The sequence below is a fragment of the Pelobates fuscus genome, chromosome 4, assembly GCF_036172605.1.
Source record: "Pelobates fuscus isolate aPelFus1 chromosome 4, aPelFus1.pri, whole genome shotgun sequence".
Taxonomy (NCBI): Eukaryota; Metazoa; Chordata; class Amphibia; order Anura; family Pelobatidae; genus Pelobates; species Pelobates fuscus.
Genome location: NC_086320.1, coordinates 10,233,652 through 10,258,626, shown reverse-complemented (window position 1 = coordinate 10,258,626; position 24,975 = coordinate 10,233,652). Strand labels below are relative to the sequence as shown.

General features: G+C 42.3%; 1 protein-coding gene across 1 annotated transcript; it reads left to right on the top strand.

Moving 5' to 3' along the window:
• Positions 1-305: 305 nt before the first annotated feature.
• On the top strand, positions 306-23,218 carry LOC134608288 (pentraxin fusion protein-like). Its single transcript, XM_063450986.1, has 3 exons — positions 306-387; positions 20,834-21,107; positions 22,616-23,218. Exons 1-3 carry the CDS (start codon positions 306-308, stop codon positions 22,782-22,784), a joined length of 525 nt encoding a protein of 174 aa, XP_063307056.1. The 3' UTR covers positions 22,785-23,218.
• Positions 23,219-24,975: the final 1,757 nt, after the last annotated feature.

The window sequence follows — 24,975 nt, the reverse complement described above, 5'->3', positions numbered from 1 at the left end:
TTGAATATGTCTGGATCCGAGGCCAGACATCCTGAGTATTTAGCATTGTCTTACATCCTATAGAATTGTAAGTCTGTCACACTCAATCATATTAGATCATCCTATACAATTGTATACTAAGCATAGTATCACATTGTCAGACATCCTAAAAGGAAAAATGTCATTGTCCAAGTTTTGCCACACTCAGCATATCTATGACGTACATCAAATTTAGCATACAAAGCAAAAAGTAGTTTAACGAGTCAGCAATAATGATAATACATCTTATAAAATGATATGAGAAATTAACTAATATTTCTTACAGGATGAAGAGTCTAACAATCCTGTTGGTTTGTGGCCTTTGCGCAGTCGATGGATGGGCTCAGCTGTGTGCTCCTCAGCCTGGAGGTAGGAAATACCACTAATAATGGTGAATGTTAGTAAATAAATTACTTCCCTTTCTTTTAGGCTGTTGATCCAAAAGAAGTTAAAAAAAACCCCAAAAAACAAAACCAACTGTAGCCATTTCCAGTTATGTCACAAAAAGGAAACAAAAAATATCCTTCTTGACTCCATAATAGCAATCAGATTCCCTCTGCTCACATACAAATCAATTATATCCTTGACTATTCTGGTTATTCATAGTAACATACAAAATAGCATTAAAGTGCTTTGTTTTTTTAATTATCTGTAGAATCTGACAAGGCAGCCTCTTCCGACAGATAATTGCACATCTTTATTGTTCTTACTGTAAAGAACCCAATTCCAGTTTTTCTAGCCTTTCCACATTACTAATGTTTTCCATTCCCCTTACTAATTGTGTAGCTTGCCTCTGCACTTTTCTAGTTCTGCAATATCCTTCCATATTCAAAGTGGGGGTCTTTTCATTGAGGTACAATGATAGAAAGGTACAATTATATTTTGGTCATGTGAACCAATACCACAAAAGCACCGTCATTGCATACTGTTGGCTATTTTTTTTTTAATCTATAATATTTATTTATAAAATATTTTACCAGAAAGGATACATTGAGATTTCTCTAGTTTTCAAGTATAACCTCGGTTCACGAAATATTGCATTGATACAATAGGGTACAATAAAATACAAATACAATATTAATACACAATATATCCAAACTTTACCATAGAACAGGTAGGAAATATATAATCAACCATGACAGGTGCATTCTGTTTTGAGGTATGTAGAGAGGGATCTTTTAAAGGACTTTAGGCTTGGGTAAGATTTGAAATTGTGTCGTTCCATAATTTTGGTGCTCTGTAGGAAAAGGAGGATCCGAGCCGCTTTCTTTTTGTATTGAGGTAGACTAAATAAAGTGCTGGTACTGGATCGGAGGTTATAGGAGGTGGGAACACCTAGAGAGAGCATTCTGCTCAGGTAGGGTGGGGGTGTCCCAGAAAAGCTCTTAAACAAAAAACTGGAAAGATAAAGGGTGTGTCTGGATTCCAGCGACAGCCAGTTTAGTTCTTTTAGCATGTCACAATGGTCGATCCTGTAATTACATTGTAGCACAAAGCTGCAGAACGAGTTATACAAATATTAATCAATAATATAATCAATGATTGGCATCGGCATTTGCTGTACAATCTTTTCCTTTACTGTAGGGCTTAGGCAGGATTTGTTTCTGTACAGGGCACCTAGTTTTGGATAAAGTTTAGATGCAAGTTTTTCTATGTGCAGGCCAAAAGATAGATTGGGGTCTAACAACATACCCAGGTATTTGAAAGAGTGGACTGCGGTCAGTGTGCTATTTGAATTTGTTTGGATGGAAAGGTGGGAATTGTGTAATTTGTGTAATTTAAGTACTGTTTCAGAGATCATTGTGATAGTTTTGTCAGTGTTTAGGAAGAGTTTGTTTTTTGCTATCTTCTTTTCTACCTTTGTGAACTGTTCTTGGAGCACAGCCTTGAGCTGCGGTAGATCGGATTTGCTTGAGTAGATTACTGTGTCGTCTGCGTACATGTGTACATTTGAGGATTTGCAGACATTAGGCAGATCATTTATAAATAATGTAAATAGTAGGGGGCCGAGAATGGAACCTTGGGGAACACCACACGTGACTGGGAGAGGGAGTTGCTGTCAGAAATGAACACATAGTGTGATCGATCCGATACATACGATCGAAACCAGGTTAGTGGACGATAACCAATACCTGAGTTTTTTAGTTTGTGCAGTAGAATGTCGTGGTATACTGTGTCAAAGGCCTTTGCAAAATCCAGGAAAATAGCTCCAGTTATGTCTCCTTGTTCCATGCCAGTCTGGATGTCATTGGAAACTTTTAAGAGGGCAGTTGAAGTGGAGTGATTCGGGCAAAAACCCGATTGATCAGGGGTCAGATAGTTTGATTGTTGGTAATACTCACATAGTTGCGTATGGACACATTTTTCTAAGATTTTTGACAATACTGGGAGCAATGATATTGGGCGATAGTTAGAAACCAAAGTAGTGTCAACACTTTCATGGATAGGCACTACTCTCGCAGTCTTCCAAAGTTTGGGTATGTATCCAGACACCAAGGATTCGTTAATTAGGGCTGTGACAGGTTTAGCAATTGCTGGCGCACTGAGCTTCAACAGCATTGCTGGGCTTTGATCAGGTCCAGACTGGTTTTTCATTTTTAGATTATTAAGGTGTTTTTTAATGACACTAATAGGTACAGGTCTAACTTTGAACTTGTCTATATTGGGCCTTTGCAAATTTAGTGGGGCCTGATCCACATTTGTAGTTTCAGGATGTGTGTCAATTATTAGCTTGGCAATCAGGGCAGTGGAGCATCCGACAAAATAATTGTTAAAGGCATTTGCTACATCTAAGGGAAGTTGCAGGGTTTGGTTATCCACTTTGACAGTGGAGGGTTGGGAGTGGATTGAGGGAGTTTGTAAATTGGTTATGACTTTCCAAAATTTCTAGGGTTTAACCCCTTAAGGACCAAACTTCTGGAATAAAAGGGAATCATGACGTGTCAGACATGTCATGTGTCCTTAAGGGGTTAAAAAAAGTTATTGTTCAGATTTTCACAGAAATGTTTTTATAAAATATCTTACCAGGAAAGATACATTGAGATTTCTCTTGTTTTCAAGTATGTCCTGGGTCCACAAATCATCACATTGATACAATAGGGTACAATAAAATACAAAAACAATATTAATACACAATATATACAAAATTTACCATAGAACAGGTAGGAAATATATAATCAACCATGACACATGCATTCTGTTTTGAGGTTTGTAGAGAGGGATCTCTTAAAGGACTTTAGGCTTAGGGAAGATTTTAAATTGTGTGGGAGGTCATTCCACAATCGCGGCGCTCTGTAGGAGAAGGAGGATCGGGCTGCTTTCTTTTTGTATTGAGGTAGACCAAATAAAGTGCTGGTACTGGATCGGAGGTTATAGGAGGTGGGAACAGCCGGGGAGAGCATTCTGCTTGGGTACGGTGGGAGCTCCCAGAAAAGCTCTTATATTATATAAATATTGGGCTTTGGCCAGTTTTGTTTGTTTTGTGCATATATTTCACCATTGTCTATATGCACTGTGATCGTTCATGGAGCCATAACGCTTGACCTTTAACGACAATGAATCCCGAAACCGGTACATTTGAATGTGTTCAGCTGTGATCCAGTTCATGTGTGCCCCTTTTACTCTCACGCAGTGGGGCATGCAAATTCCAAACTTGTAGGAGTTCGGACTGAAAGGATTCAACTGCCCGCTAGATCTGGAATTAGGTTGAACCCCTTAAGGACCAAACTTCTGGAATAAAAGGGAATCATGACATGTCACACATGTCATGTGTCCTTAAGGGGTTAATCTGTGCCATGGGAAGTTCTTTTTTATTTTTTTAATTTTTATTACATTATTTTCCATATTAATTAACAAACACATATGAGTTCCATTCCAAATAACATCTGATGACGAAGCATGGTTAAATATTAACTTGTACATCTAGTTAACTCTTATACATAAATGACATAACATATCTTCAATCATACACCATAAATACTTGGATGGTAGTGAGAAATTCCACATTATAAATACATGGGGAAAAAAACAAACTATTTTTTATTAAAAATTACTTTCAATAATATGTTGCCAATTTTTAAGAATACTGCTTTGTTGTCTTGCCTTAGCACTTATCTATGTTCCATGCTACATTGAAAAAGTATCTGTTCTTTCAATTGTGGTCACTGAATATGATCTATTTTACCCCATTTTCTTATTGGGGTAATATTTTATTATTAATATTTTAGCAGCAACAAAAAAAATGAAATACAACAGGGAGGTTTTTTTTATTTAGGATTGGCCATTTTAGATGGAGTAACGTGATTTCAAATTTCATTTCAATGGCAACATTACCAATCAAATATATTTTTTCAAAAACAAAATTCCACATTTTTTTTAAATGATCTTACATTTCCACCATATGTGAAGGTAATCTCCCTCCACTTCCCCAGAATCTCTAGTATTTAGAACTATGAACATGCAAACATTTGGCTAACTTTGTAGGAACGTAATACCAAAATTGTACAAGTTTAAATTGGTTTTCCAGAATATGAATACAATGAATCGATTTATTATATCTTTTTAGTGTCTCAGACCATCTGGACTAAATTCCGTATGCAGCATTTTGCCCCATTTTCCCTGATTTTCTGATGATTATTATCATATTTTAAACTTACACACGTATACGCTTTAGACATAACTTTGGTTATTTTATGTCCTCCAAATATTTCTTCTAATTTTTCCATAACAGTATTATTTCCTTTAGATATAGAGACTGTGGAAAATTCTTAATTACTTTACCTATATACAATTGTTTGATATTAATTATACCAGCTTTTCTCCAAGCCTCTAAATCTAAGTCTTGTACATTGGATTCTATAATATTAATGTATAAGTTTCCCAATATCTGTCTTTGTATTCCTAAGGTTTTTATGATGTGCCGTCATGCCTTCAATAAATTCTCTAATACAAAACTAACTGTTGGCCTTTTATTATAATCACAGGAGATGTCCCAAATGGCACAATAGGGTCCCTTAGAGCCAAGCATGCATTTCTCAGTCTTGTACCATATTTCATATTTTATATATTTGGTACTTGTAACGGCACCGAGGGGAAAAAAGGGTTAAACCGCCGTTTAGTAGATCCTCCCTTCCAGAGACACAGGCACAGCTACTGTAGACACCAATACACCGAACCGGAGAAGCACATGAATGCCGTAAACAGCTGAACCGGAACCATACGAATGCTGTAAACAGCCGAATAGGAAAAACCATACAAATAGGTTTACACTCCTAGCAGTCAAACTGGAACAGCATACAGTAAATCCCCCCAAGAACAAGACAAAGCTCCGTGTTGAGGGTCAAGCAGTGGTCTGGTTTACTCAGGGCTACCCGCCCAGTATTTATGCATGGCTCCCACCTGGTGGACACTCCTCTAGGGGACCAGATGGAAGACTGTGACAAGTTTTGCCACAACAGAGATACACCAATTACAGACATACAGCAGTAAAACATCCCCACAGTGCATTCTGATCTCCTCCATCTATCCTGGAGATAATTATCCAATTATCCAATTATCTCCCAGGACAGAGGCAAATTTCCATTACACATCTGGGGACACAAAAGACAGTAAAACACTTTAAAATACATAAAGACACCTTTTATACATAAAACACAGACATGTTACATATCCCCAGATAGCTGGGATCTGAGCACACAAAACTACCGAATAGCGCTCAGATCCTATTCACACAGTTCAATTGCCATGGAGCCAAAGTCTTTAATTACACGAATAGGCTCCATGGCATAGCTATCTGGGTTAACACATTCACATAAAACAAAATACCGAATGAACATGTTTTTGGCTAATCCTGCACGAATATGAACCAGGGAGACGGACGGCTCAGCGGTGTTGGTGCAATTAAGTGTCCGTTTTTAGTTCCATAGAATCCTCGCCGAACACCGCTGATCTTTTGCATGATTAAAATGTCCGCCGCCTCGTGGTCGGCAACCGAACAAAGACCACCCTGTATTCGTCAATTAAGCTGCGGTTAACCGCAGCTTCAGGGAGGTAAATTGACGGCACACTCCAGCTCCCAGGTCAGGGGTTCTCAACCTAGTCCTCAAGGACCCCCTACCAGTCCAGGACTTAGGGATTAACTGAGTGTGTTTAAGAGAGAGTCTAAGGTGTTTTTTTTCTAAACACCTTAGACACACCCATGTAATCCCTAAATCCTGGACTGGTAGGGGGTCCTGAGGACTGGTTTGAGAACCCCTGTCCCAGGTGGTCGCGCATTCGGTAGTTTGTTCGGTAGATAACATCCATTATGCAGGGAAAATAATCATTAATAAATAAAATCATTTATCACAACAAGTTGAGTCTTTAATTTCGTTAAAGCAATAACTTGTCATAGTTTTTAAATAGGGCCTATTTTCTTCTAAATTTAATAAACTATCTTTTAATTTCCATTCGTTTGTTTTTTGTTTTATTTATGGTCCGACCAGCTCACTGTTTGTATATCTATCTATCTTTTATTTTTTATTTTTTTCTAGTATTAAATAATTAGTAATTGCTAAATCAATAAATCAATAAATCATGTTAACAGTGTCTAAAACAAAAATGGATGTATTCCTTCTCAGTAGGGTGGAAAACTCTCCAAGCGTCATACAGCATTGATTTAAGATTGAGGAGAAGGCCCTGGATTTTCTTCTTAAAGAATCATAAATAGTTAACTCTATTCTAACCTTTTTATCCATCTTTACATCGAATGTACAATTATAATCACCTGCTATAATAACATTGCCAACTGCTAATTTCTCAACCTTATCTATTAAATTCTGTAAAAACATAATGTGGCCCATATTCGGCACATAAATATTAACCCAACGTGTATAAAATCTTATCTAATTTGTAAATGAATATTATAAATCTTGCTTGGGGATCAATTTCTAAGTTCAATTCTATCTCTTTACTAATCCAGATGGTCACCCCTTTCCTTTTGCCTGCGTGTGATGGAGCATTAATTAAATGGGCCATTTGTTTCCACATGAAAAATTGCCTCTCAGATGTTACCCAATGAGTTTCTTGGATAAAACATAACTGGGCTTTTTTCTTTTTTAATCCATTCAATCAATACCCCTGTATTGCAATGGCGGAGTCTGGTATTTTAGCCGTTAACCATGATTCCAAAGAACACAATGATTTTTGGTTTGTAATGGGAACAGTTAGTTTCTCTATATGCCTGTATGTCTGTGTCTGTGTGTCTCTATATGTCTGTGTCTGTATGTTTCTGTATGCCTTTGTATAGATGTCTCTGTATTCCTGTATGCTTGTGTCTGTATGTCTCTGTATATTTGTGTCTGTATGTCTCTGTATGCCTGTATGTCTGTGTCTGTATGTTTCTGTATGCCTTTGTATAGATGTCTCTGTATTCCTGTATGCTTGTGTCTGTATGTCTCTGTATATTTGTGTCTGTATGTCTCTGTATGCCTGTATGTCTGTGTCTATGTGTCTCTATATGTCTGTGTCTGTATGTCTCTGTATGCCTGTATGTCTGTGTCTGTGTGTTTCTGTATGCCTTTGTATAGATGTCTCTGTATTCCTGTATGCTTGTGTCTGTATGTCTCTGTATATTTGTGTCTGTATGTCTCTGTATGCCTGTATGTCTGTGTCTATGTGTCTCGGCATGACTGTGTCAATATCTCTGTATGCCTTGTTCTGTATGTCACTGTATGCCTGCTTCTTTATGTCTCAGTATGACTCTATGTCTGTATGTCTCTTTATGAGGGCATTTGTGTGTCTCTGTGTGACAGTACCCCTGTATGTGTAGATTGTATGTGTGCCTGTATTACTGTGTTTGATTGTGTGCCTTTTATGACTGGATTATTTTTTCATTTTGTATTTCATTTTAGTTTTTGCATGGAGATTCTTTATGCGGAGTAAGTTATTTTGTTATTGTATTAATAGTATTCCATTAGTGGAAGATGTGTGTAAGTGTTGTGAGAATATTTGTGGGGAATAAAAATATTAAATGTGGTATTTTATAAAACATTATCATAAATTTATATTTTTTTCTTAACACAGATCGATCTTATGGCTCTGTATCCCCTTCTAATTCAAGCTAAATAGTAAGGGGCACTATTTGAGCTCTAAGATCTTTAGTTCGTTAATAGTGATTTTTTTTTTAATAATCTCACCGTCTGCTCTGTCGGCCGCGGGTCTCACGAGATTTACACTGGGAGCTGAACGGAACGGAGGTGAACGGAGCTGCTGCAAAGGTAAGTAAACGCTTGCTGCCGGCCCCCAACAGGACCGCCGGGCTTGTAATGAGCCCGGCGGTCCTGATCTGTATTATGGCAATGTAAGTTGCCATAATACAGACAGTGACTCAAGTATAAGCCGAGGGGTGCTTTTTCAGCACAAAAAATGTTCTGAAAAACTCTTATAGGCTTATACTCGAGTATATACAGTAACTTAACCGCTAAAAATATCTGTATTATTAGAGATTTTTCATAAAAAGACATATTGTCCAATTTAAAGGGAATAAGTGCTATATCGGTGATATAGATCCAATGTGATCTTTGGTATATTCAAGGGAGCCCAAATTATTATTTCAAGTGCACTTGGAGAAGCGTGAGTTAGACACCAGACACCTGTTAGTAATCAAAATAAGCCTCTGTCGTTTTATTCGTCAGTTGTGTTTTTATACATTAAAAAGTAAGTGCTTACGTCCAAATACTCATAGGACAGTAGTAGGAAGGGAGTGAAAGGGTGAAAGGAGTACAGATAAGACATAGGGATGAAAGTCATGTACATATAACAGATAAGTTCTGAGAAAGAGAAAGAACAGACTGATTTAGAAGAGACAGCTCAGGACCGTAACTAGACATATATGGTCTTAAGTGTCATTTTAAGCATTAAGCCTTTCCTGAGTCCAAGTTAGCCAATTTTAATATAGGATATCTAATATGACACCTATAAGCTTGAACCTTGGAATCGAAGTAAATTCTATCACAATCCCCCCTTTTGATCCAAGGGTCACCCAAATGTCCAAGGTATTTCCAAGCCTGCTAGCCAAAGCCTGTGGGACTTTCATTTATTTCTTCACCACGGTTCCCTTGGACTGAGAGACCACCATAATCAGCTGAGGAGAGTTCCTTCATTTGCTAGGCGAGGTATTATATATTACAAGGTTGCAAGTCACACCAACTCAACTGGGACATCTGCAGTGTTATTTGTTTCAAAGTACACGTGCAACTCATTTTCAACAGATGCCATCAGTTTAGTGTCTGTCAGTAAGTGGTCGTTGAGACGCCAAGAACCCGCTCTCATAAAGGGAAATGGTTCTGTCAGTGGAAGAGTGGTGGGTGCGTGGTCTGACCATTTGAATGTCCCTAAGCTAGTCGCTTGAACTCTAGGGAGAGTAGAAGTGTGAAGGAGAAATCTGTCAATATGTGAGTAGGAGTTGTGCACCTGGGAATGAAAGGTATAATCTTTTTCTATGTCATGGGTCGCCTGCCACACGTCCACATACTCATGTATGCTGAGGATCTGGTTGAATTTTCTGGATTTGGACAGTTTGTGTTACTTTGTCTTGTGAGCAGTGTGGGTCGAAGATGAAGAGTCTAATGTTGGCTCCAACACAAAGTTTGTGTCCCCTCCCATGACCACCGTCCCCAGAGAGTGTATGTGTATCAAGTTAAATATGTAGTTTAGAAACTGCGATGGGTTGTTGTGTGGGCCATATATATTTACTAGCGTGTAAGGCACTTCATTTATATAACAACATTAGGTAAAAAAGGTTAAAATTAAGTAAAAATGCTACAATCACCTAGTGTAGGTCACCCAAACGACACAAAATGCAATGTTTAAAAGTGAATAACATATTGGTGAGAGCACACTAAAAGGTATGGAATAACACACACATGCAAATTACCATTGTGGCGAAACCAACCTCGCCACTGGGCCCTGGAGAAGCCTGTTTGCTAGCCTCCTACCTACTGACTATGGCCCCTGGGTTATTTGGGGCATATTGTACTGTATATTGCTGCTACTGGCCCTTTTAACAGCATCTATGGACATATTGGGACTTTTGGGACTACTGTCCCTTTAAGATTGTGAAGCATATTCAAGTGTACTGCCTGTAATATTATATATGTATTTATAGATGTGTTAAGTTTATCCTGGGTGATTTGTATGCAGCATTCTGATTGTTCGGTAGAATCACTCCATTCAGTATATTGAGTGAAACTACCGAACAACCAGACCACCCAGGAATGAGTGTGCCTCCAATTACCGTTTGCAACAATGTTGCAAACAGGTAATTGGCAATCAGTGCAGTGTGGTCTTTGTCCTCTGGGTGGCCGCCATTCGGGAAACAAACACGTGGCGGCGGCCATCTTAAACTACCGAACAGCGGTGTTTTGCCGTCGAGTGTCTGGAACTAAAATCGGACACTTGACTAGGCAAACACCGCTGAGACCTCCATACTTCCAGAAATTCGTATGGAAACTACCGAATGACCCGCCGTTCGGTAGAAAGAGCCCCATAAACAAGGGAATTCATTCAAACCCTCTCCAGGCTCTATAACACAGGCAATTCGCCTGTTTTCATTCCCTTGTTTGTGACCGACCGCAGGGCCAAAATGCATGGAACTGTTTTCGGATACTTTACCCATGCGGTCGGTCAAATCTTTGGAACCCCATATCTCACGAACCATTCATCCGAATTACTTGAATTTTGAATATGTTGTCCCCCTGAATAAGGGCTATCCAGCGATGCTGGATTTAAAGGTGTACCCCCGGGTTTTGGGGTACATCCAGAACTTGGCTGAAAAAGTGTACCGGATAATTGAGTTTAATGTTATCTGAGGGGAGGGGATGTGTGGGCTGAACCATGTATGTGATTGGTTATTTTATGCCTCCCCCTGGGTGTGGCCTGTATGTGGATTAGTGTAATAAAAGCCAGGCTGGATGTGCCAGTCCAGAGTTCCTGTTTTACCCTCAAAGTGATGTGTCGTCTCATTATTGGGGGGAAGGATTTATTGTATGCTGTTCCAGTTGACTGCTAGGAGTACAAGCCTATTCGTATGGTTCCTATTCAATGGTCTACAGCATTCATATGCTTGGGAGAATTTAAAGGTTTCTCGGATTCGGTGATTGTGGTGTCTGCCAGAGTGCTTGGAGTCCTCAGGAAGCACTAGGAGCATCCTTTAACGGAGGTACCCAGTCGGGGTGCCAGGTGATCCGTTACATTGGTGGCAGCGGTGGGATGGCGTCCTAGTGCGAGGTAAAGCAGCTCGGAGACACAGTGCGTTTGGATTTACAATTGAGGGCAACGCTAGCAGTCGTGCAGCGCCCCTGGGAGCAGACAAGTATGGAAGGTTCTGGCTCTGGAGATGATTGGCTGGCCGAGGTGAGGCAGCGAGTGGCTGAGTATGGGGATGATATACCCATGGAGACACGCCGGGTGATCTGGAACCAGGTCATGGCCGAGCGAAACACAAGGCTGGACCGAGAATTCCGGTTGGCAAAAGAGAGGAAGTATGCTCAGCAGCAGGAGCGTTACAGCAGCCGGGTAGAGGCTGCATCCGAGGAGGTTAGCCGTCTTTCCCTGAGGCGGCGGGAGGAACCCGAAGTGGGGGTCCTCATAGACTGGTCCTGTGAGGAACCACAACAGGCAGGTAGAGATGGGACCAAGGTCACTCCACCGGGATGCTGGGCAGCCGGCCCAGATCCCCAGCAGCAACCAGAGTTGCCAGGTGGGGAAGCAGGTGGCCCTTACTCACAAATGTTGAGGGGCCTCACGGATTGGTCCTGGGAAGACCCACCAATGGCAGGTGGAGATGGGACTGCGGTCTCTCTACCGGCCCTACAGGGATGCTGGGCAGTCGGCCCAGATCCCCAGCGGCAGTGTGCGTTACAGGGAGCTGAAGGTGCCGTTCTGGCTCCCCAGCGGCAGTCTACGGTGCAGGGAGAGGAGCCTGTTATCCCCTCTCCCCAGCGGTTGAAGGTGTGTAAGGGAGAGGAGTTTGTTATTCCCTCTCCCCAGCGGCAGCACAGCTCACCAAGGGGAGACAGTAAGCCCCTCACCAGCGCAGATGGGACCGTGGTCTCTGCGCCCTGCCTACAGGGAGTACAGAGGGTCAGCCCTGCTCCCCAGCGGCTGAAAGTGTGTAAGGGAGAGGAGTTTGTTACCCCCTCTCCCCAGCAGCAGCTTAGCACACCAAGGGGAGACAGTAAGCCCCACACCAGCGCAGATGGGACCGTGGTCTCTGCGCCCAAGCTACAGGGAGCTGAAGGGGCCGTCCTCCCTCCCCAGCGGCAGTGTGATTTGTTGGGAATTGGGAGCCCAGTCTCCATTCCCCAGCGGCAGGCTGAGTTACAGGGGGCAGAGGTAGTTGGTCCTACCCCCCAGCAGCAGAGTGATATGCCGGGAAGGCAGTGTGAAGTGCAGGGAGAGGAGAGCAGCGTCCTCCCTCCCCAGCGGAAGGCTGAGTTACAGGGGGCAGAGGTAGTTGGTCCTACCCCCCAGCAGCAGCGTGATTTTTTGGGAATAGAGAGCCCAGTCTCTATTCCCCAGCAGCAGGACACTGAATTGGGAGGAGAGACAGTCGGTCTCCCTCCACAAAGACTGAAAGTAGGCATGGGAGAGGAGATTGTTACCTCCTCTCCCCAGCGGCAGATCATCAATGGGCAGAGTGTTCTAATGGGAGAGGAGATTGTTACCACCTCTCCCCAGCGGCAGATCATCAATGGGCAGAGTGTTCTAATGGGAGAGGAGCTGGTTACCACCTCTCCCCAGCGGCAGCTTAATGTACCAGGGGGAGACTGTAAGCCCCACACCTGTGCAGATGGGACCGTGGTCTCTGCACTTCCAGCACAGGGGGTAGGGACGGTCGGTCCTGCCCCCCCACAACAGGGCTGTTTAGCCAAAGGGGAGACAGTCGGTCTCCAGCAACCAGGCTCCAACCAGACTACTCCTGTAGTAGTGCTGGCACCAGGGCAGAGTACCGCTGGTCTCTGCCCACTCAGCAACCCACCAAAACAGCCTACCAGTCCCCCACACAGCCGGGGTGAGGCACTTGGACCTGGACAAGTTTTTCCATTACTCAGGTGTAGTAACCATTTATTGTGGGTGGGCTGTACTGCTGTTTCTGTTTTGTGGGTGGGCTGCTGGACTAACAAGGGCACTGACCGGCAAGAGGTCAGGTACCCTGTTAGTCTGTTTGGAAAAGGGGAGAAATGTGGCGAAACCAACCTCGCCACTGGGCCCTGGAGAAGCCTGTTTGCTAGCCTCCTACCTACTGACTATGGCCCCTGGGTTATTTGGGGCATATTGTACTGTATATTGCTGCTACTGGCCCTTTTAACAGCATCTATGGACATATTGGGACTTTTGGGACTACTGTCCCTTTAAGATTGTGAAGCATATTCAAGTGTACTGCCTGTAATATTATATATGTATTTATAGATGTGTTAAGTTTATCCTGGGTGATTTGTATGCAGCATTCTGATTGTTCGGTAGAATCACTCCATTCAGTATATTGAGTGAAACTACCGAACAACCAGACCACCCAGGAATGAGTGTGCCTCCAATTACCGTTTGCAACAATGTTGCAAACAGGTAATTGGCAATCAGTGCAGTGTGGTCTTTGTCCTCTGGGTGGCCGCCATTCGGGAAACAAACACGTGGCGGCGGCCATCTTAAACTACCGAACAGCGGTGTTTTGCCGTCGAGTGTCTGGAACTAAAATCGGACACTTGACTAGGCAAACACCGCTGAGACCTCCATACTTCCAGAAATTCGTATGGAAACTACCGAATGACCCGCCGTTCGGTAGAAAGAGCCCCATAAACAAGGGAATTCATTCAAACCCTCTCCAGGCTCTATAACACAGGCAATTCGCCTGTTTTCATTCCCTTGTTTGTGACCGACCGCAGGGCCAAAATGCATGGAACTGTTTTCGGATACTTTACCCATGCGGTCGGTCAAATCTTTGGAACCCCATATCTCACGAACCATTCATCCGAATTACTTGAATTTTGAATATGTTGTCCCCCTGAATAAGGGCTATCCAGCGATGCTGGATTTAAAGGTGTACCCCCGGGTTTTGGGGTACATCCAGAACTTGGCTGAAAAAGGGTACCGGATAATTGAGTTTAATGTTATCTGAGGGGAGGGGATGTGTGGGCTGAACCATGTATGTGATTGGTTATTTTATGCCTCCCCCTGGGTGTGGCCTGTATGTGGATTAGTGTAATAAAAGCCAGGCTGGATGTGCCAGTCCAGAGTTCCTGTTTTACCCTCAAAGTGATGTGTCGTCTCATTATTGGGGGGAAGGATTTATTGTATGCTGTTCCAGTTGACTGCTAGGAGTACAAGCCTATTCGTATGGTTCCTATTCAATGGTCTACAGCATTCATATGCTTGGGAGAATTTAAAGGTTTCTCGGATTCGGTGATTGTGGTGTCTGCCAGAGTGCTTGGAGTCCTCAGGAAGCACTAGGAGCATCCTTTAACGGAGGTACCCAGTCGGGGTGCCAGGTGATCCGTTACAACCATCAAATGGGATGAAACCTTAAAAAACATAAAAAACAATAGACCATAGTGAAATCTGTATACAATACTTTAAAACAGATTAAAACAAATTGTTCCCACTCGCGTGGTACTGAGCCGTTTGTAGTGGGTTTAGACTTTCAGCTCCATTTATGTGGCATTGTATTAGCAGGTATCTGCCTTCTTTATCTTTTACACATCTTTGCTGATGAGTATGGAAACCCCTCTTTCCTTAGATTTAAAGCATGATTGCTGACTGGCAGGCCCGGACTGGCCATCGGGCAAATGCCCGGTGGGCCGCGGTGGCCATGGGCCCGAGGCCGGCAGGGAGATCACAGGATCTCTCCTGCCGGTCTTTGCAGGGCCGGCACTATCCGAGCTCCGACCCTGCAGTAGTCCACGGCAGGCCAGTAGGGAGATCAAAGATCTCCCTCACCGATCCACATGTGGTGTATTGCGTCTGCGGCTGGGAGAGAGTGAGGGAGACAGCCAGGAGAGGAACCCAGAGGAGCTCTAATTTACAGCTCCGCCGGGTTCCTCTCGCAAGATTCGGAGCGTTGCCATGGCAACGCTCTGGGTCTTGCGGGAGTGAACTCTAGCCCACAGGCTAGAGTTCACTCACCACTAGGACCACCAGGGATGGATGGCAGCAGCAGGACCCCCCCCCCCCAGGCTAAAGGTAAGCAGGGAGAGGGGAAATAATCACCCAAATCACATCAGCCTCACTTGCTCACACACACCCTGCACACTTGGCACTCACAGCACCCTCACTCACACACACACACTGCACCCCTGACACTCACAACACACACACACACACTGCACCCCTCACACTGACAGCATCCACACACACACACTGCACCCCTGACACTCACAGCACCATCACTCACACACACTGTACCCCTGACACTCACAGCAACCTCACACACAGCTTCCTCACATGCACATAGCACCCTCACGCAAACACAGCACCCATCATACACAGCACACACACACTGCGTCCTTACCCACATAGCACCCTCACACAAACACAGCACCCATCACCAGGCCCGCCATCAGGGGGTGACAACCATAACGGTTGTCACAGGCCGGGCGGCCCTGGGGGGCCCGGCCGCCCAGGCCTCACGTGTAGCGGCAGAACTGCCGCCGGTGCAGTTGCACCGGGGCCCGCACGCTGACGGGGCCCATCAGGTGGCCCATGCACTTAGGGCCACCCGATGGGCCCCATATCTCCAGGGGCCCAGTCAGCGCTGTGGCCGTGGTAAAACAAATAGTTCCCACTCGCGTGGTACTGAGCCGTTTGTAGTGGGCTCAGACTTTCAGCTCCATTTATGTGGCATTGTATTAGCAGATATATCACCCATTTTTTTATTAGAGAAAAGGACACATCTTTGCTGATGAGTATGGAAACCCTTCTTTCCTTAGATTTAAAGCATGAGTGATAGCTGATTGGGTATTGTTTGGAGGAGAATTTGGAACTGTGTCTCTATTTAAATTGTGTTTCTTGGAAGAATAAGATATGAGCTTTGTGCAGTTTTGCTTCCTGAAGTGCTAGTCTCCTCTTATGGGGGGGTGTTTAGGCCCCTGGCATTTAGTGACAGAAAGTTAAGAGCCCTCTCATAACAGTGGATGTGAGAGGCTGGTCAGTAATATCTTTGAAACGTTTTGTGTTGGAAGAAGGGTAGTGTCGATCCTGCCCTCTGGGCATGTGGGTGGTTACACATCCGTAGGTCCTAACGACTGTACTTTTTACAATCCTCTCGTCTGGTTGGGTGATGTCTTGAGAACAGAGGTAGGGGTAAGTAGAAAGGATAACATAAAAAACAGCAAAATCATACAACAATATATACAATTGCCTAGTGACAAAAAGAAGACACCTTTGGGGCCATTCCCATGGGAGGACCAACATGGTCCTTGAAGGAGGCTTTCAGATCATCCAGCATTCTCTGTATGCTGCGCTCTGTGACTGGGGCTGATTCTGCTGAGGAGATGCAGGTGTCCTCACTCTAGGCTGCTAGGAAAGCCGGTGAGCCAGCGCGCTCAGGGCCATCTCGGGCATGCACTCACGGTTTGCTTACTTTAGCCGTGGACACAAACAGCGATGCCGAGGACTTCAATCTTTTCCCAGCCCGGTGGGACATGGTTGCCGGGTGTGAGTGTGCTGTCTGGAGGGGCTTGCAGTGCATAATTGATGCGACACAAGCTGTAAATCGCACGAGGGAGTCAGAGCTAGAGAGCCGCGCGTCCTACTCCATTCAGGTCCAGGCCACGCCGACCAAGAGTAATAATTCTGAAAAGCATTTTCCATCTCTTTAGGATTTAGGGCTGGTCCATTATCTCTATTTTTTGATATTGTTGATTTAGCGTAGAATTTCTTAGTTGATTTGTTAATAATTTATCTGCCTGATTCCCCAAGTAATAGGGCTTTTGTTTTATTAGCTCTATCTATCAGAAATTATTTTAGCCAATATAATATCACCGATTTTTGTTGTTGTTGTTGTTGTTATTTCCGGATTTGGATTGTTCTTATTAGTAACATTCAGTTTATTTAGTTATATATATAGCTCTGAAATACTTTCTGTCCTTTCTTTCTTTGTTTAATGTCTAATTTAATAGAAAGACCCCGCGTCACACATTTATAGGGGCACCGTGCGTTAAATGCATTAGTCCCATTGTCCCAGTTCTCCCTGAAATAATTATAGATTTATCTAATTATAATATTTTATGTTCTTTCATTCATTTATCTAATTATAATATTTTATGTTCTTTCATTCATTTATCTAATTATAATATTTTATGTTCTTTCATTCATTTATCTAATTATAATATTTTATGTTCTCTCATTCATTTATCTAATTATAATATTTTATGTTCTCTCATTCATTTATCTAATTATAATATTTTATGTTCTTTCATTCATTTATCTAATTATAATATTTTATGTTCTTTCATTCATTTATCTAATTATAATATTTTATGTTCTCTCATTCATTTATCTAATTATAATATTTTATGTTCTCTCATTAATTTATCTAATTATAATATTTTATGTTCTCTCATTCATTTATCTAATTATAATATTTTATGTTTTCTCATTCATTTATCTAATTATAATATTTTATGTTCTCTCATTCATTTATCTAATTATAATATTTGATGTTCTCTCATTCATTTATCTAATTATAATATTTTATGTTCTCTCATTCATTTATCTAATTATAATATTTTATGTTCTCTCATTCATTTATCTAATTATAATATTTTATGTTCTCTCATTCATCGATCTAATTATAATATTTTATGTTCTCTCATTCATTTATCTAATTATAATATTTTATGTTCTCTCATTCATTTATCTAATTATAATATTTTATGTTCTCTCATTCATTTATCTAATTATAATATTTTATGTTCTCTCATTCATTTATCTAATTATAATATTTTATGTTCTCTCATTCATTTATCTAATTATAATATTTTATGTTCTCTCATTCATTTATCTAATTATAATATTTTATGTTCTTTCATTCATTTATCTAATTATAATATTTTATGTTCTTTCATTCATTTATCTAATTATAATATTTTATGTTCTCTCATTCATTTATCTAATATTTTCTAAATTTGACAAAAGAAAATCCTCCCATTGAATCTGTTTCATGCTATATGAGCTTTTTATTTAAACAAAAACAGTGATAATCTGGCCGGGCAAAGGGGTTAATATTGAGATTTTATCTGTAGTGAAAACCATATCTAGGATAGCGTAGGATTAGTACTGTTGAGAAAAATGTGTAATAGAAACATCGAATGTGACGGCAGATAAGAACCATTCGGCCCATCTAGTCTGCCCAATTTTCTAAATACTTTCATTAGTCCCTGGCCTTATCTTATAGTTAGGATAGCCTTATGCCTATCCCACGCATGCTTAAACTCCTTTACTGTGTTAACCTCTACCACTTCAGCTGGAAGGCTATTCCATGCATCCACTACCCTCTCAGTAAAGTAATACTCCCGGATATTATTTTTAAACCTTTGTCCCTCTAATTTAAGACTATGTCCTCTGGTTGTGGTAGTTTTTCTTCTTTTAAATATAGTCTCCTCCTTTACTGTGTTGATTCCCTTTATGTATTTAAATGTTTCTATCATATCCCCCCTGTCTCGTCTTTCCACCAAGCTATACATGTTAAGATCCTTTAACCTTTCCTGGTAAGTTTTATCCTGCAATCCATGAACCAGTTTAGTAGGCAGTGGCGTACACACAACCCATGGGGCCCCGGTGCGAAAACTGATCCGTGGGCCCCCCCCCCCCCCCCGCGCGCGCGCTTACTCTGCGCGGGCTGGGGCCGCAACACATGGCGGCGGGCACCTGGTCGCAGGGCTGCGACCCCTGCGACCACGTTATGTACGCCAGTGCATGCATAAACACATACACTTAAAGGACCACTACAGACACCCAGATCACATCAGCTCAACGAAGTGGTCTGGGTGCCAGGTCTCTCTAGTTTTAACCCTGCAGCTGAAAACATAGCAGTTTCAGAGAAACTGCTATGTTTCACTGAGGGTTAATCCAGCCTCTAGAGGCTGTCTCATTGACAGCCGCTAGAGGATTTTCTGCGTTTCTCACTGTGAAAATCACAGTGAGAAGACGCTGAACGTCCATAGGAAAGCATTGAGTAATGCTTTCCTATGGGCGGTTTGAATGCGCGCGTGGCTCTTGCCACGCATGCGCATTCGGAGCTGAGAGGCGGATCGGGGCGGAGAGATCCCCAGCGCCAAGGGAGTCCGGCGCTGGAGAAAGGTAAGTGCTTAAGACACACACGCACACATTAACTGACAGACACACACTCAGTGACAAACATACATACACACTCACTAACAGACACACACTCTAACACTAACACGCACACTCCAACACACACTCTAATACTAACACACACACACACTCTAACACTAAGACAAACACTCTAACACTTACACACACACACTCTAACACACTCACACACACACACTCACACACACTCACTAACATACACTCACACACACACTAACACACACTCACTAACATACACTCTCACAACACACACACTAACATACACTCACACACTAACACACACTCACACTAACACACTCACACTAACATACACTCACACTAACATACACTCACACTAACATACACTCACACTAACGAACATACACTAACACACTCACACACTAACACACACTCACTAACACACACTCACTAACATACACTCACTAACATACACTCACACACACACTAACTAACATACACTAACATACACTCACTAACATACACTCACACTAACATACACTCACACTAACACACACTCACTAACATACACTCTCACACACACACGTTTTTTTTTTGTTTTTTTTTCTATTTAATCCCCCCAGCCTCCTTACCTGTGGGAGAGCTGAGGGGAATCCCTGGGGTCCAGTGGTGTCACCCGGCGGGCAGTCAGGCTGGCGGGCGCGCGAGGGAGCACTCTCCCCTGAGTGCTCCCTCTTCAGCTCCCTCGCGCGCCGCGTACTGATGCCGGAGCCGGAAGATGACGTCATCTTCCGGCTCCGGTTTCAGTGCGGTGCGCGAGGGAGCTGAAGAGGGAGCACTCAGGGGAGAGTGCTCCCTCGCGCGCCCGCCAGCCTGACTGCCCGCCGGGTGTAAGCAGGGCCAGCCTCGGGGGGCCCGGAGGTGGCCGGCTCCTGGGCCCCCCAGGAGAAGAGGCTGGCCCAGTGAGTACATACCTGGGTCGCAGGGCGGCCGGGCCCCCTGGTGGGCCGGGCCCGGTCGCAGCCGCGACCCCTGCGACCCCGGTATGTACGCCACTGTTAGTAGGCCTTCTCTGAACTCTCTCTAAGGTATCAATATCCTTCTGGAGATACGGAATCCAGTACTGCGTACAATACTCCAAGTGAGGTCTCACCAGTGTTCTGTACAATGGCATGAGCACTTCCCTCTTTCTACTGCTAATACCTCTCCCTATACAACCAAGCATTCTGCTAGCATTTCCTGCTGCTCTATTACATTGTCTGCCTACCTTTAAGTCATCTGAAATAATTACCCCTTAATAAACAGATGCCTCTATTCAGTGGATAGGGTAGGGAACTTACTCCTTTACCCACCTGAGCAGATCCCTAGAAGGCAGGGATTGATCACTCTGCCTGTTGCCTTTCTCCCAGGCAGGTATCGACCCCTCTGCTGATTTTAGTAAATATTGCAGGCTTGTAACTGTCGTTATCCCTTTCATGTGTTTTACCGACAGCTGAAAATTTGGCAGGATATGGTATAGTCACTCAGAGTTCTGGCTATGGCAGTGGTGGGGCTATACGAGCTATCGATGGGAATTATGACACAAACTACCACAACCATCCCTGCAGTCACACAAATAATGACTACGAACCTTGGTGGAAACTGGATCTGAGAATGAGAGCAACCATTGATTTAATCGTCATAACGAACCGTCAGGATTGCTGCGCAGAGCGTTTGAGAGGAGCCCAGGTTAAAGTCGGAGATTCTCCTGATGGCAACAACCCAGTGTGAGTCCTGATTAAATCTCATGTTGTCTCTGTAAGGATGAGATTCTAGTCAGATCTCAGATATAAGTATATATTAGGTCAGTCAAACATTTCAGTAAGCATCAAACATGTTTTTGGAAGATTCATTATACTGATAATTTCCAACCAGTTATTATTATTATTAATATAGCGCCAACATATTCCGCAGAGCTAGAAATGGACATTTAGAGGTGAAGAAGGCCCTGCTCAAACAAGCTTCCAATCTATGAGGATCTGTGGTATCCCAATATATATCATTAGGTGTCTTGCCGAGAGATACTTGATGGTGAGGTAGTCTGACCGGCATTCAAACCTGGATTTCCTTGTTTTAAGGAAGTGATATTACCATTCCTCTAACAAACCAATATGACAGGTTCCACCTTTGTTTACAAAGCTCTTTACAAACGATTCATAATGAGCATTAAGAAACTTGATTCAGATTTATTGTAATTCATGTTTTCTTTGCAGGAATAAGCTGCCTCTAGTGTCTATCATACAGACAGCCACTAGAGGCACTTTGCCGAAATAGCAGCACCTTCAATCAGATGGTCTCAGAGAGATCGTCTGACTAGCACAGCGTAACATTTTGCTGCACATTGGTTGAGATAATCGATCTCAATGACCTCAGGCAACAGCTGGAGCTTCCCTGGCGGGGGGGGGGGGGGGGGAGGGGTTGGAAGTAAACTACCTTTTTAATCCTTGAAACGCCGGCCCATTCACCTTAACAGTGACTAATGCACTATAGCGTTAGGGATACATATCTGTGTTCCAGTTTTATGGAGTTCCTTTAAGTTTAAAATGGATAAAATGGAAAAAATCTCCAAGTCAGCTATATTTCCAGCCTACTTTGTCCCTAAATTTTGAATTCACTTTGAATTCCCCAAAAATTCTCGCTTTAGTAAATAACCCTGCTAGTTTTATTTATTTCATCAACAAAGTGCAGCAATTTTGGGGTAGATTTTTAAAGGATAACTTATTATTTTATTAATAAAAATACATTTAATGATATCCAGATACGGGAAGATGAAGTATTTTAATTATTTGAAGAAATAGAGTTTGTTAGAGGAGAATATGTGGAAGTAAGAGAAGAATTGTGGGGACATTAGGTGGATTTGACAAAGTGTGTGCGACTCGTGAAGGAAAATAAAATGTTGGCCGTAGTTACAGAGTCAGCGATCTGGTTAAGAACTCTTGGCGCCCAATACGATTTGTTCAGTATCATGCTTTACTTAGCACCAGAGTTTGTGACATTTCACTCCCCCCCCTCCCCCCATGGCTTAGAGATCAGCAATTCACAGACTGATAATTTCTGTTACATACGGATGTAAAAAATAGGTGGACAAGACAAGTTACGTGGGGATTTTCTGCTGTGACATGTATTGCTTCTATAAGTAATTCAAAAGAATTGTAAATTTAATTTGTGAGTAAAATGATGACATTGTTGGTAGTTTTTTTCACAATCGTCTTTAAATCCTAATGTTTTTCTTCAGATGTGGCACAATCACAGACGTATCGCAAGCCAGACTCGCCATTCCCTGCAAAGATGTGGAGGGTCGCTACATCACTGTGACCATCCCCGGCCGTGCTGAGTATCTAACACTGTGTGAAGTGGAGGTTTATGGGCATTTCATCGAAACAGAGCATGAGTTAACCTGTTAGTCATGGCCGGTCTTTCCTGCCATTACAGAAAACGCGTTGGCTTCAGCTTAATAATTACATAAACGATCATGTTTCTGCTTATGCAACTATGTAGCTTTTAATGTCCCACAAAGCACAGAGACCTTCCTGGTAAATGATTGGCTGTGGCTGTTCACTCTTGCAGTCTTACAAAATGGCGACCGGGACTGATATATGCTATGCATTCCAATCCACGTACTTTCTAATCATATTCTCAGAGATAACAATGAAACTAAATATGTCACCAGTACTCATAAGTAGTAATAGCCCAGTAGTAGCTCAGTAGTAGCCCAGTAGTAGCCCAGTAGTAGCCCAGTAATGGCTCATTAATTGCCCAGTAATAGTCCAGTAATGACCTAGTAATGGCCCAGTAATAGTCCAGTAATGACCCAGTAATGGCCCAGTAATGGCCCAGTGATAGCAAAGTAATGGCCCAGTGATAGCACAGTAATGGCCCAGTGATAGTGCAGTAATGGCCCAGTGATAGTGCAGTAATGGCCCAGTGATAGCGCAGTAATGGCCCAGTAATAGCGCAGTAATGGCCCAGTAATAATGCAGTAATGGCCCAGTAATAACGCAGTAATGGCCCAGTGATAGTGCAGTAATGGCCCAGTAATAGCGCAGTAATGGCCCAGTGATAGTGCAGTAATGGCCCAGTAATAGCGCAGTAATGGCCCCGGTGTAATATATCACATTTAATCATAGGTTGCAATGAGACCATTAAGATAAATAGCAGCAGGAAATGGGCCAGAAATACTGGATTTAAGTCATAAATAATAGATTCTCCTATAACCATATTTCTGTGGTGGTTTTGGTTCTTACTCGTTCTGTGGGTTTAATAAATATAATGCTAATGCTTGCCTAATTAACCTGTACTTCTCTGTTTGGAAAATAAAATATATCTCATCGTTCTGTGTCTTGTCATTGGTTCTGTAATACACAATAACGGGTAAATATGTGTGAATTACACACCCATTAGATAGATAGAAATAGATAGACAGATAGATACAGATAGATAGATACTGGATAGATAGACAGATATATAGATAGAGATAGATAGACAGATAGATAGAAATAGATAGATAGATAGATAGATAGATAGATAGCCAGTCACTGCGATCACTGTTACAATTGTGTGAGCCAATGATTGGTAACATTGGCTGACACATTGTCTCTGCCCCTCTCTTCACTTCACTCTGATCTGAGACGAGAGAGAGAGCTTCAGAAAACGTTTACATGTTAATAAAACGTTTCAGCATTAACACTGTGATCCGCCTGATTAGGGTATTTACTACTTTGGTACTATTTGTAATAAAAAAAAAAATATTTTTGGAGTGAAATAAAAAAAACCAAAACGTGTTTGACCCTTTTTGTCAGCTGCAGGGATTTTAAATTTCTTAACCCTTTCCCTTCTGCCTGTACTGTACAGTACCGTATCGTGATCACTGAGATCAGAGGGCTCTCTGGTCAGGCTGACTTTTTGGGGGGTTATCTTTATTAAAAATAAATAATGCTAAAATAACCCTTTTGACACTGGTCGCAGCTGCCTAAACTTCGATCGGCACTTTTATTTGTACTTTGTATGTCTTTTTGTGTGTGGAAGTTGGAATTGAGGGGTGGGTGGGGGTAGGCAGGTAGGCAATAAAGTATATTAGGTAGGATAATACTGTAGGAGTGAAATAAATAATATAGGATCAAATATTGAATCTCACAAACATGGAGCCAAATAAAATCATAAGGCTCTCATGAGTTGCACAAGAGGACTCTTAGGACGTCCTCAATCCTGCTTCCTGATGGAATTAGTGGAAGTAATAGATGAAAAGATGTATTTTCAGATGTAAACAATTCTTTATTGATAAAATAAGCACATATACCTATATGCTTAGGTGGATAAAAAGATATATACTGTATATCTTTATATGGGTACTGTCAGTGGCCAGACCCAAAAATAAAGTCCAGATAAAAATAAGTCAAATATGTAAAAAAATAAATAAATGGTACCTTGGTATCTTCTGTACCAGTGCCGATACGCATTTCGCCCCTATGGGGGCTTCCTCAGTCGGTATAGTGTTGTGGTGAGTCTTCTTGGCTTTATATACCTAGTTGCTGGCGTTCATTTCCGGGTTCTGCCTTTCTGCTCGTTACTTCCGGGTTTCGGCATTGTGCGCACGTG

Excerpts from the sequence above, each read along its gene's own strand:
- LOC134608288 (XM_063450986.1), top strand. The coding sequence starts at position 306 with ATGAAGAGTCTAACAATCCTGTTGGTTTGTGGCCTTTGCGCAGTCGAT. Across the intron at positions 388-20,833 it reads GTGTGCTCCTCAGCCTGGAG|CTGAAAATTTGGCAGGATAT; the intron begins GTAGGAAATACC and ends TTTTACCGACAG. Across the intron at positions 21,108-22,615 it reads CCTGATGGCAACAACCCAGT|ATGTGGCACAATCACAGACG; the intron begins GTGAGTCCTGAT and ends GTTTTTCTTCAG.